Source organism: Myotis daubentonii, chromosome 4, assembly GCF_963259705.1.
Source record: "Myotis daubentonii chromosome 4, mMyoDau2.1, whole genome shotgun sequence".
Classification (NCBI taxonomy): domain Eukaryota; kingdom Metazoa; phylum Chordata; class Mammalia; order Chiroptera; family Vespertilionidae; genus Myotis; species Myotis daubentonii.
The window spans coordinates 109,415,652-109,429,911 of NC_081843.1; the positions used below are offsets into that span (position 1 = coordinate 109,415,652).

Below are 14,260 nucleotides of genomic sequence, written 5' to 3' on the forward strand. Positions count from 1 at the left end.
TTGTCATTTAGTTATCAGTTTTTTCATATATTTGAATTTGTTTGCTATCTTGCTATTTGCATTCTATTTGTCACATATGTTCTCTGTTCTTGTGTTTCTCCTTTTTTGTTTCTATTGGAATGATCAAGAATTTTTCTCTTCTTTTAACGTCTTTAGCAATTGCCGTAGAGATAACAACATGTATCCTTCACATAGTAAGGTCTATCACTTTTATTACAACCAGCACAGTGCAGGAAGCCTCTTATAGTTTGACTGTATCTTCTCCTCTCTTTTGTGTTTTCAGTATATTTATTATTTCTATATATATTTGTAACCTACTAACCCACATGATAGTATTGTTATTGTTTTAAACTTCAACAGTTGATATTTACCTACATTATTTATGCGCCCCAGTAGTCTTCCTTTTTGCATTTCCACACTTTCATCTTGGATCACTTTCTGTCTGCTTGATGAAATTTTTTTACTGTTTCTTGTAGTGCAGGTTACTGGAGATAAATTCTCTCATCTTTTATTTTCTGTAAATGCCTCTCCTTTGCCTTCCTATTTGAAGGCTTTTTAAAATGACCTGTTACTATTTTTCAGTGCTTCAAATAAATTTTTTGGATATATTTTATTTTTACCTGTTGCACAATAAGTTGTTGCTCATTTTTGTTGTTCCTTTATAAATGATGTGTCTTTTTTTTTTTTTTTAAATCCTTTCCCGGGGATATTTTTCCATTGATATTTTTGGTGGAAGAGAGAGGGAAAAATAGAGAGAAATACCAGTGTGAGACAAACCCATTCATTGGTTGTCCCCTGCATGTGCCCTGACCAGGTCCTGGGCCAGGGAGGAGGCTGCAGCTGAGGTACGTGCCCTTGACTGGAATCAAACCCAGGACCCTATCCACTGAGCCAACCAGCTAGGGTTGATGTGTCTTTTTTTCCTTTGGCTATTTTAAATGGTTGTTTTTGGTGGTGGTGTTATATTCTTTCCTATCCTCTGGTACTCCAGCTATATAGGTTGAATCTGTTCATCTGTTCACTGCCCCCCTATTTGTCTGATACCCTTACTATACTTTCATTCTTTGTTGTTAATCTTTGTGCTTCAGTGTGGCTTTTTTAATTCCTCCATCCTGCTAGTAAATCAGTCTCTTGAATTTTTAATTTTAGTTGTCTTTCTATTATTTTACTCTTATTTAAAGATTTTAGGTTTCTACTATTTCTTTATTTTCTACTTCCTTGAGCATATTAATTATAGTTATTTATAGAGCCCTGTAATGACAACTCCAATATGTGAATCACTTGTGTTGTTTTTATTGTCATTTTCTTTTCTTACTTTTTTGTTTACTTGGCCCTTCATTTGTTTAAAGCATATTTTATATTATCTGATTAGATGTGAACATTGTATACCAAATTTTTGGCTCTGGATCATGTTATTCTTCCCTTAAGAGAGTTTAGATTTATTCTGGAATGTTGGCATATCATGCTGACAGTTTTAGCTTTGCCGTTCCTCTAGGAAGTGGCTATTTGATCTCAAATGAAAGTGTAGATATTCAGCAGAACTTCTTCACCTTGACTAGAATTGAGGCCTGACATCTATCTTGGTATTATGTACCTGCTAAAATTTCTGCTCAGTTTCTTAACTTCTCAGCAGTAGGTTTTTTGTTTGTTTTTTTAATTTATCTTTATTGTTGAAAGTATTGCAGATGTCCCCTTTTTTCCCCAATGACTTCTCCTTCCCTCCCCCCAGGCCTTCCGACCCTGTTGTCTCTGTCCATGGGTTATGCATATATGCATATAAGTTATTGGTTAATCTCTCCCCACCTACCCACCCATCCCCACATTTGATAGTCTGTTCCATGCTTCTCTGTCTCTGGATCTATTTTGTTCATCAGTTTATTTTGTTCATTAGATTCCACTTATGAGTGGGATCATGTGATACTTGTCTTTCTCTGACTGGCTTCTTTCGCTTAGCATAATACTCTCCAGGTCCTTCCATGCTGCCTCAAAGGGTAAGAGATCCTTCTTTTTCACAGCTGCATGGTATTCCATGGTATAAATGTACCACAGCTTTTTTATCTGCTCGTCTACTGATGGGCACTTGGGGCTGTTTCCTGATTTGCTGTTATGAACACAGGGGTGCATATATTCTTTCTGATTGGTGTTTTGGGTTTCTTAGGATGTATTCCTAGTGGTCAAGTGGCAGTTTCATTTGTAATTTTTTTGAGGAAACTCCATACTCTTTTCCCTAGTGGCTGCACCAGTCTCCATTCCCACCAGCAGTGTACTAGGTCAGCAGTAGCTTTTTGCTTGCTTTCTTGGATTTTAATCCTACTTTTGTACAACATAGAAATTGGCAAGTACCTTGAAGAGGGTATTGTATGAAGATTTGAGCTCACTTTCCTGTATTTTCTTCTCTATGGGATTTCCCTCTCAAGTCCCAAAGTTCAACCTGTCCCTTCAATCCAACAGGACTTTCGCTTTCTGCTAGGACTCTATTTCCCTAAAACTAGGGAATGACAAGGGCCCCCAGTGACAAAGCACGGGGTGAAAATGTGGAGTTTGTGCTTCTCTTTAGAAGGATTATTATCCATTGCCCTTTTAACGGTGTCTTTACAAAGTGGTTTGTTCAGCCTTTATAATTGTGTTTGGCAGGAGGGTGTGTCTGAGCCAATCCTCTCTGTTGTGGCCAGAAATGGAATTCTATGTCTATTTATGTTTTAATAAAACTGCTCTAGATTAATTATATAAAGAGAGAAGTAATGCTTTTGCATAGCAAACTATATATAAAGTGTTTGTTAGAATAATGACCTGTGTAAATACAGGTGAAATGACTTAATCAGAGACTAGAAATTGAACAATTTAATACATTTTAGAGAGAAGTGTCAATTAAGTGATATTTGATTGAGCATTAATTTTTGGAGTGCATTCAGATTTCAAATTATATTTTGGCAAAATAGAGTTATTGTGGCTAGTACATAAAACTTTTAACTCAGTCACAATACAGTGGTGGGGCAAAAGTTCATTAACAATTGTTCATAGGGAAAATAATACAATAATTAATGCAAGAATAAACTTTCACATGCTCACAACTGTAAATCTACTTTTGCCAACCCCTGCATATAAAAGTTAGGCCTTGGTTAAAATCACAACTGAATTGTAAGCTTAAAATTCTTGCCTTTCACAGTTTTTTATAAAATATCTGAATTTTATCAAAGATAGATGAATATATTTCTCAGTAGATTTCTAGTACTTTGCTCTATATTTATTATTTCTGTATAGACATATATAATTTTGTGACTTACTTGTTATATTCTATAGCATTTCCTAGAGTTGTAAATGAAATAGTTTTGAAATGTTTTATTATAGTAAGTATTTATCACTAGAGATATTTAAGCTAACTAAATATCAGCTGGTACTACAAATTCATGTGTATTAAACATTTTTAAATACCATATTGACATTATGAATATGGGTCTGATTTAGTGGTATTGTTTTACAAAAACTTGTTAATAAGACTTTTATCAATAATTATTTTGTGTATTATTTAGGTGCATTGACATACAGCAGAGCAACGAGGTAGAGAGGACACAAGCACTTCGATTAGTCAGAAAGGTATGCTCCATATCTAAAAGTAAAGGCAGATTTATGGTTTCCCTGTTAAGTATTTTGCATTTTTAGATTTAGACTATTTTATGAAATCTTTTATTAAAACTGAAAGCTAAATTCTCAGTAAATATTTTTAAGATTATATATGAGTTAAATAGATTTATGAAACTTTGAGGTGAGCATAAATATTTGTGTAATTATTCTATGTTATTAGGTATAGCTAGAGCAATATTTTTTATAAAATGTTTATTGTAAAGAGTATTTCTTTAGTAGACATGCAAATGAAATTAATGTTTTGATATGTTATTGAAAAAAGAGGACTACTTGCTTCTTCCCTTGATTTTTCCCTTAAATATATGCTTGGAATTAATACTATTAAACGGATGCCCAAATAATTGCAATAGTTGTTTTGAAGATAAATTTGGATACAATTTATAGGCAGCTGCAATAAGAATTCAGGCCATTGAGTATGATAAAAAGTCAAAATCTCAGTTTCTGCAAGAGAATTTGTTAAGGTTAATCCATAATGCTTATGGTGAGAGGCTTTTAAGAAAGTTTTTGTTCTTACATGTAATGTGAGGCCCTAAGGGTAGAGGAACAGTGAACTGAGTTAGCTTTGTTAGGACATAGCTTGTGAAAGAATTTTATCATGTTTCATCTTAAAGTATCATGTTTGGTTCTAAACATTCATGAGACTCATGAAGTGTATGCTTGTTTTAATGTAAAAACATCTAAAATTATTTATCAATTAAGTTTTTTGGCTTTTCTCTTTCCCCACCTTGGAATTCAGTGCATGCTCCAGAATGTGCAATGTTGAGTTTGTACATTAACTAGATTCCTTCTTTTTCCTTTTTCTTCCAATTGTCTAGCTTGTGTTAGGAATAGTATCTACTAGTAAACATAGTAAGGAAGAGTAAATGGATGAGTTGTCTTAAGAGATGTTTGTAATTTTTTTAAAGAGTGAGATCGGAAATTATGAATTTTTGTTACAGGAACCATAGTTTGTGTCTTTAAATTTAAAAATTAGATTTATGTATTTGATTTATTCATACAATCTCTCCTACTGCCATGATTTTGAGAATTCAAGATAAAAAAACAAAGTTGTTCCTGAAGAACCTAGAATAACTTTTTGGTTATTAGAGTTATTTATGTCAATATTTATCATATTAGGAATTAAATTGAGACATTAAAATATGTTAGCATATTAAAAATAACATAATCATTACATGTAAACATAAATAACATTTTAATAAAAGTAACTATTTTTAAGAAGAAAATGAGTAGAGTGGCATTATATTAGATTTTTGCAAATAATGCTTGTCTTGATAAAAGATAGCTGGATTATCATATTTGCTTTGGTATTCAATCTGATGTGTTTTCACACATGCAATGGTCTCTGGAAAACTTCAATATATACTTGTGAGAGAATGAGAGTAGAAAAAGACAAATAAGGTCTTTGGTTTATTATGAAAACAGTTTACCTTTGCAGAACCCCTGAATATGTCCCTTAGTTTCCTAGATCACACTTTGAGAATTGTTGCCCTAGAAATTGCATTCAGAAGAAAAGACCACTCCAAATGGATTCAAACAATTAAATTCACTTTTAAAAAATTATTTAAAGAACATTTTATTTCAATTTTGTAAACATTTTTGTACAGGTTACAAAATGGCCAGTAAAATAAACAGACTCTTAAAAACAATAACTCCATAACAAAATTATATTTTGTGTGTTATCTTCTGAAGTACTTAGTAATTTGTGGCAGATACTGTTTGTGAATCTAAGAGCAGGAACATTGCTTGTACCTGATGGTAGAATATAAGCTCAGAGGAAGAGTCCTGACACAGGATTTCTCCTTGGTTTAGCTAAAAGCAGTTAAAGGGAAAACACACTTGCTGAATGAACAGTGGCCTCTATTGGCCTGAGGAACTATAATTTCATTAGTACTTTTAACAACCAAAGCAAACATTTCTTTTTTTCAGTAACATCTTGGCAACTGAGGTAGTAGAAATTAATGATAATATTATAATTGTTGAGGATTTTTTATATGCATGCAAAAAAGTTTGAAATTTTTTGTAAAAGTATTTTAGTTTTAAAAGTAAAAATATTTGTTGCTTTAGGATAACTGCTCTATGAGTAATTAAGGAATACTCAGATTACTTTTCCTTCACTTTTACTTACTTCAATCATTCGGAAGGTTCTTGTTTATTTTCTTGTTTCTTTTTCAATGTCTGTGATTTTTTTCCCTTGTCTCTCCAGTCCAGGCAATCCTTTCTTATCTCTTTGATTTTCAATATAGTTTTTTCTCTGGTCAGCTATTGCTTTTCTTTAAATTGTAAGTCATCATTTTCTTGCTTTATCATTTCTTAATGCATGTAATAAAAGATTAATAATATATCAGGTTTTCTTGTGTGTGTTTTGTTTTTGTGTTTTACAATTGAAAAGAGATTCATTTAGGGAAATTATTTGCCCTTTATTCATAGCAAGATATTGGCATATCCATTGTAAGAACTTAGTTCTTTGGATTGCCAAACCCATTTAGCCCACAATTATTTTTATTATTATGTACTATCTTCTTAGTTTGGCATTCAGAGCCAACATTTGGTCCAACCAGTTATGACCTATATCATTATGCCATTACTAGAGGCCTGGTGCACAACATTGGTGCACTGGTGGTGATGGGGGGGGGGGTCCCCTCAGCCCGCCCTGCGCCCTTTAGCAGTCCAGGAGCTGTCAGTCAGACTGCCTTAGCACTGCCATGGAGGCAGGAGACTCTCCTGCCACCGCCACTGCGCTTGCCAGCCGTCAGCCTGGCTTGTGGCTGAGCAGCACTCCCCCTTTTGGAGTGCACTGATGACCAGGGGGCAGCTCTTGTGCTGAGCATCTGCCCCCCTGGTGGTCAGTGTGCATCATAGCAACCAGTTGTTCTGCTGTTTGGTCAATTTGCATATTACCCTTTTATTATATAGGAATAGGATAAGTGTGGACAAGCTGCCCTTTGCCACTGTTAAGATCATTATTCTTTCTTACTCTTTCTGTTAATTTTTACTATGTACTACATTATATTCATCTTTCAGTTTCAGATCAAATTTCAGATATTCCCCTTAGAGAACTCTGTCTAATTCCTTTATTGAAGTTTATAAATTATTACCTACTCATTAATATGTTTATATCTGTTTGTCCTATCATGCCTAAAAAGGTTATTAAACTTTTCTTTAAAGAGAGATGAATTATATCACTTTTTCTTTATTGAGTACTCACTGATTTTTGAGGAAAGCATTTTCTGATTTGCACAGAATTAAAGAGTTTCTTTGCATATATTTCCCTGGAAAATAAGATTTCATTTGTAAATAAATAAATAAATAAATAATAGGTATTCTTTTTCACAGCACTTGAGCTTCATAGATTAAGATTTTATACTTTAAATTCTAGAAGTCATCTGATCATAAGCATCCTTTTATAAATGAGGAAACAGAAGCACTGATAAGATTGATTTGGCCAAGTTAATCTATAATAATAAAAGCGGAATATGCAAATAGACTTAATGGCTGAACAGCGGAACAACCTTCTGTATTACCTTCGGGACAAAGCCAGGACTGTGAGGGCCAAGGTAGCCGCCGCAGCTATGAAGGCCTACTCTTGCACGAATTTCGTGATCGGGCCTCTAGTAGTTTACTAATGGTAGATTTAGCTCTGAGAGCCAAGTGGCCTAGCTTCCTAACTAACTTTCCAGAATACATTACGTTTTATTTTGAGGAAAATTTTTCTTACAAGCTCCTTATAAGCATAATAATAGATCAATAAATATTAAAATACAAATTAATATCATAAGAAGTTAGAATTTTGTCATCTAGAAAGATCAGTTTTCTATACCTCCTTTCCCTTCTCTCCTATTCCAACATTTCTGATGAGTAGAAAATACTGATTAAGAAATGAATGTGAGAATTTTGTAGTTTCTATAGTTATTGGAAATCTATTTTATGGTTGTGGAACAGTATCTTATTTCATTTGAACCTTGTAAAACTGCATAATGCTTCTTAAATAACATAAATCATGTGTAAGTACTCTAGTCAATACAGATCTTTCCTTTGACCCTTTATAAGACTTAACTGGGTATCTTTAATTTAGTTATATTGCATCCTCTAATTGTTTCATAGTAAAAGTCTTATTTTTCAACAGGATTATAAATGCATTAATATCTAGGACAGGTTAATTATCCCAATATTTTATCACCACCTAAGTAAAAGAAAACATTTTCTTCTACTCCCACTTCAGGAATTTATTTTGAAATACTTCATCTACCCAATAGTCTTTATTTATTAAACAGTCATTCACTACATAATTGTTTTTTTTCTGTTTCCCTAACTGAAGATACATGTTATCTATTTTCAGTTTTCCAAATGTTATTGCCAATTATAGTTTTCACTCAAAGTGAGATTCATCCGAAGTTTATCACCAGAGACATACTATTTCTATTGTAAAATTTGAAATACTAAAGGTAGATTATAGATTATTAACTTTGCCTTTTGGAATAGCAACAAATGATGGCTACAGATAGGGAGATTATCAGACATTAATTACAGCAAATGAGAAAGAATGGGGAGCCACGTCAGTGAGTTTGATGGGGATGAGAGTAGAGATAATGAGGTAAATGGGTATATGGAGAAGGAAGTCAGGAATGCAATAATACAGTAGTGTGTTGACAGCTGTTGTCCCCACTAATATACTATGTCTAGGTATCGAGAAGTGTTTGAAATGTAGATTCTATTCCTGAGGAGCTTAATATCTCAGAAACATTAAATTTTGTTGGTCAACTAATTTGTGATCTGAACTATCAGGGAAAAAAGGAACACTTTTTTTATAGTAATGATATTAACATTAGTTGCATCAATTATTAGTTATATTAATTATTTGAAATGTTCATATGAAGCAGAAGATTAAAAGTGATGCCTAAATCTTATAAAAACTCATAATCTTAAAAACCTCAAACCAAGCAAAGTAGGTTTTAAAAATGTATTATGAAGTAAGTAACTTCTTTTTCTGATTTCTCCCTGTTACAGATGATTACTGTGAATGCTTCCTTGTTTCCTAGCTCTGTGGCCAACTCATTAATAGCAGTTGGAAATGATGGACTTCAAGAAAGAGACAGAATGGTCCGAGCATGCATTGCTATTATCTGTGAACTAGGTTAGAATTTTGAGTAATAAAACTGTAGTATTTTATAAAGAATATGTAACATTCCTTAATGTCTTTAACACATAAATTCTTTAGTTACTGGAACAAAGATATGAAAAAGTAGTACACATTACTGATAGGAGAATAGAGAACTTGCTATTTAACAAATAATTCTTAAGTGACCTTAACACTATAACTTTTAAAGTTTTTCTCATCATGAAATTTAGTACATAAGAATTGTACAAATTCTGGTAATTAAAATCAAATCTCTTTAAGTCTGTCTTTCAGACATTTGTTAACCACACTATATCTTAATATCTTGGTGTTAGTTAAAAGCAATAATCTGTCATACTTTTTTTTTTTTAAAAAAAAAGGAATTCTAAATGCAAAAAGATTAAAGAGTTAAATGGGATGCCCTAGCTGGTTTGGCTCAGTGGGTAGAGCGTTGGCCTGTGGACTGAAAGGTCCCAGGTTCAATTCTGGTCAAGGGTACATGCCTGGGTTGTGGGCTCAATCCCCACTAAGGGGTGTGCAGGAGGCAGCTGATCAATGATTCTCATCATTGATGTTTCTATCTATCTCTCCCTCTCCCTTCCTCTCTGAAATCAATAAAAATATATTTAAAAAAATGAGTTAAATGTGGAAAACAGAAAAGTGGATAAATATTTGCTGATCATTGTAAGGAACAGGAATTTTGAATTACAAAGAAAATCAGATTTCAGCAGCTTCAGATTTTATTGTAAGAAGGCAAGAAAACATCCTACAGTGAAAGAACAAAGAAAAAAAAAGTAACAAACATGATAAGTAAATAACTTACTTATATACAGATCAATAGGAAAAACAGACAATCCTCAAAGCAATATATGCATGGCCAAACAACATAGTGAAAAAGTTCAACCTCATGTTTGTGCACACATATATTGAGGTGCCTGATCTTTGAAGAAAAGGAGTTCCTGAGCTTAAAATCTGAGTTTAAAATCTAAAGTAAAGTTACAAATCTGATAAAAGATTTGAAACAAAGGACTAATATTCCCACTATATAAAAAAGTCTTTTCAATTAATAGGAAAGAAAAACCATTCCAGTGAAATATGAACAAAGGATATGAAAAAATAATTTAGAGACATAAAAATTAAAATCAGAGGTTTGGGAAGTATATTCAGTGCCTCTTATTAGAACATTGTATCCACGTGCCCTTTTCAAACTGGAGAGTTTTCCAAGTCAGAAAGGAAATTGTTTTAAAATAAAAGCCCCAATTTCAGAATATTTTTTGTTAATTATCCCCTATATAATATATTAAGTTTTTCTTTTTTATTTTAGCACTTCAGAATCCAGAGGTGGTGGCCCTTCGAGGTGGACTAAACACCATCTTGAAAAACGTGATCGATTGCCAATTAAGTCGAATAAATGAGGCCCTCATTACTACAATTTTGCACCTCCTTAATCATCCAAAGACCCGACAATATGTGCGAGCTGATGTAGAATTAGAGGTAGGAACTTTAATATTCTTTACTAGTTTTAAGATGACTTTAAATACAACTCTCACTTCACAATTTTAAAGTAAGTAAATGCAGCACAGCATTATCAAACCTAAATTTACTAATACTGCCTTATTCCCAGCAATATTCTATAGCTAAAGACTTTAATATGTTGTTTGTGAATAGGTCTTGCTAAAAATACACCATTTATTTATCTAAACCATGCTAAAAGTCTCTGAACTTAGAAGCACTTGTTAGCAACTAATGACCATATATACTTGAAAGAAATAGAAGACATTAAAAATTTTTTTTTTACTAATTCATTGTTTTTCATAGACTAAAATGATTAGTCTTTTATAATAAACTATATAGTGGAAGTTAGAACAGAATTACCACACACAATATTCTAATAGTTTATTTGTGTGACTATAGTACATTGTTGTTCATTGCAGATATCATTTAGAGTAAGTTTAAACTCAAAATTTGTTTGTATTGGGGTTGAAATTATGCCAGGTATAAAAATTTATTGTGCCCTAGTTTGTTTCTCTAAATCATTTTATATAAAATTTGTCCTAAATGTTAGTTTTGTTTCTCTTAGGGATATTAAAAATGTTTTAGATTATAACATTGACATTAGCTTATATCATACCAACAGATTTAAGTACAACATTTTTCTCTATATGTGATTTTAAATACATTACTTAAGGTAGTCCAATGGGAATAGACTGGCATTTTTTACATTTTACTGTATGTATAGCTTTACATTCTTTTGTGTGTGTTTTATTTTTAAAAATCTATAATTTTAAGATTGGCAAGATTATTATAGTGAAGGAAGATAATATGTGTAGGCCTCCTTTTTGTTCCTTTTTGTTTAATTGTAAAGCAGATTAAAAAGCCCAAAGTGAAAAAAACTTCAAATAATATGTTAGATGTTTAAGTAGATGGCTATATCTTTGCTCCTATGTTGTTCTTTAAAACCACAAAATTAGTTTCTTTTTTCCTTAACAAGATCCCTCAGAATAGCACAGTGATTAAGCACATAGACTTTGGGCTGAACAGATCTGGTTTTGATTTTTTGCTGTATGACCTACTAGCTTTATGATTTGGGACTACTTATTAGCCTGTCCTGGGCCCATTTATTCTTAGGTAAAATGAAGGTCATGGTTTATACCTTGAAGAGTTGTGAAGAATAAGTACTGTAATAATAGCGGTAGCAGCAGCAGCGGTAGCAGTAATAATAGCAGTAGCTAATACTAATGTAAAGCTTATAATGAGTTAGGCATTATTTTTCAAGTGCTTCTCATATATTAATTCTAATCTACATAAAATATTTTATTTAGTACTTGGCGCAAAATAAATACCTAACTAATACTGGTTGCCTTGGATGGTACTTAACATCATCATCATCTACTTTATCATCATCATCTTTTACTTTAACATCTTCTTCATTGTAGAAACTGCAGCAAAGAGAATATTGTCCTCATTTCTATGTGTTAAATTTTATCAATTTTCACTGTAAATTGATAATTGTTTCCCTTTTCTACATACAAAAAAAAAAAAACATTTTCAGTGCTACTGTCTGTTGTTAGGCCCAAATCTTCCTCCTGTTAGAAACCCTTTTTTAAATTTACCCTGGCTTCTATTTATATTATATGTAATATGTTTTGATCTCAGGAAAAAATGTAGATTTAATATAATAATGTTAATAAAATAGATACTCTGTAAAGGTTGTAAATTAACTGTAATTTAAAGTAAATTTAAGAAACATTTATTAAACTTCAGAGTGGGATAGAGTAGTTCATAGCATCTGCTATGGAAAACAGGAAAAACTGGGTATTTGTGGAAATCATACGTGTAATTCAGTATAGAGCTGCGAAAGCAACAAGGACCAGGAAGGAAGGAAGATACTTGGAGAGTTTCCCTGAAGATCCATAGATGCCCTTGGGAGCACTGGCAGATTGGGCTAGCAACTAAAAATAGGACCAAAGCCTAGATAGAAGACCAGATCATTTGGCAGTCCTAGGGGTTATGGCATGACAAGCCTGGAGATATGAAAAGTCTACCAAGTCTGTCTTACTCCTCCAGACATTTGCTGAAATGAGAATCTGTGCCAAGTAGAAGCTACATGTTAAAACCTGAGGAAAGCACAGTGGAATATGCTGTAGTCTCCAGTGCATAGGATGCAAAGGCCTAGGCAGGGGGCCATGAGCGAACAATGAAAGGCCTTTAAGAAATAGTATACACTGATTATGCAATTGCTTTCTTTCCTGGGTCCACTTACTGATCAGGATATAATTACAAGCTGAAAATCCACATGGGTTTTTGCTGAGATCAGAAAAACAGGAGGAGCATTTGGCAGTTGTGTGTTACTAAAGTGACAAAACTGGACATTTCATAGCTGATTCCTGTTCTTGACATTTCCCCAAATCTAAAGCTATCCTGGATGGATAGCTAAAGATCTTTGTTCAAAACTTAAGAAAAAATAAACTCTAAGGAGAAAAATACTTGTTAAGCTTTCTATTGAAAGCACTGGAAGGCCATACTGTAGGCACAGGAAAACTGAAGTGTACTCACTATAGCTTATCAAAATTGCAACATAGTCTCAATTTAACTCAGGTGGTGATCAGGAAAAGATGATCAGTAGCCTTAACCTACAGAAACCATGTGAGATAATTAATATGTATTGTTTAAAAACAAAGAAAGAATGGCTAGAGGGAGTCTCAATCAGAAGGAAAATAATCTAAGACAAGGAAATGGAGGAAGGAAAAAATATATATATAACTAAATATAAAAAAATACTGATTGTCAAAAACAATATCAGTGATGTCTTCTGTATCTTAAATTATTTAAAATTAAAATTCAGATCAGTAATGCAATAGGCAGTGAGAGACTTTAGAAAATGAGATAGAGTGGTTAAAGTACTAAAATTAGTGAATTTATAGCAAGGTTGCTAAATACAGGGACAATACACAAAAATAGCTTATATTTCTTTATACTAGCAACAAGAGCAGAATTAATTTATAAAGTAAAACCATTTAAATAATGCTCAAAAATAGGCAAAACTAACTCATAGTGTTAGAGGTCAGGGTAGTAATCCTGGGGTCAGTAGTGACTTGTGAGTACAAAGGGGGGTAAGGAGGTTTTGAGGCTGCTGATATTTTCTTCATCTGGTGCTGGGTAAAGGAGAGCACTTAGTTTGAGAAAATCCATCAAATCATACATTTCTGTTATACCTCAATTTAATATTTCAAAAATTCAATTTCTACATTTAAAAAATTACTCAAGTATATTTGTTGATGATGAATTTAAAGAAATAAGTTTCTCAAACAATATACCCAATTAAGGATATAGAGAAGTAGAATTAATTTTAGCTTGTTACAGAAAGAATGCATTTTACAATAAGGACACTTTTTCTCTTCCTGCTTTTTTTTTAATTAGCGAATTTTAGCGCCCTATACTGATTTTCACTACAGACATAGTCCAGATACGGCTGAAGGACAGCTCAAGTAAGTATCACGTGTTCCTATAACTTTAAAGATGGCGTGTGTTACTGTTAAAGTTTTAAATTTGTCTGATTGCATGTAGAGCCAGACAGTGTGAGTTTGAGTAAATGTATTATTTCATGGAGTTACGTTGTAAGTCTCTGCTAATGTAATTAAAGACTTAGAGTTAATTTCTTATTTAAAAAGTGTAAGTTATGCCCTGGCTGGTGGCACAATCGTTTGGAGCATCATCCTGTGCACCAGAAGGTTGTGGATTCAATTCCTTGTCAGGGCACAAACTTGGTTTGCGGGTTTGATCCTGGTCAAGGTGTGCACAGGAGGCAACCAATCGATGTTTCTATCTCTCTCTCTCTCTCTCTCTCTCTCCCCCCCTCCTCTCCCCCTCTCTCCCTCTCTCTCTCCCTCCCCCCCCCCTTCACCTCTTCTCTTCTCCCTTCCTCTCTCTAAAAATATAGCCCATATCCTTGGGTGAGAATTTTCTTAAAAAGTAAGTTAGGCTGCAGTAGAAAACTAGATCTTT

The 14,260-nt window shown here is 33.0% G+C and overlaps 1 protein-coding gene across 7 annotated transcripts in view; it reads left to right on the forward strand.

The window, feature by feature from the left end:
* The window catches only part of RICTOR (RPTOR independent companion of MTOR complex 2), a 100,327-nt gene that overhangs the window by 40,599 nt on the left and 45,468 nt on the right, over positions 1 to 14,260 (forward strand). For all 7 annotated transcript variants that reach the window (XM_059694895.1, XM_059694899.1, XM_059694896.1 and 4 more), the window contains 4 exons: positions 3,531 to 3,594; positions 8,647 to 8,773; positions 10,080 to 10,249; positions 13,676 to 13,743. In XM_059694895.1, coding sequence (XP_059550878.1) covers positions 3,531 to 3,594; positions 8,647 to 8,773; positions 10,080 to 10,249; positions 13,676 to 13,743 — 429 coding nt within the window. The remainder of the gene's footprint in view (positions 1 to 3,530; positions 3,595 to 8,646; positions 8,774 to 10,079; positions 10,250 to 13,675; positions 13,744 to 14,260) is intronic.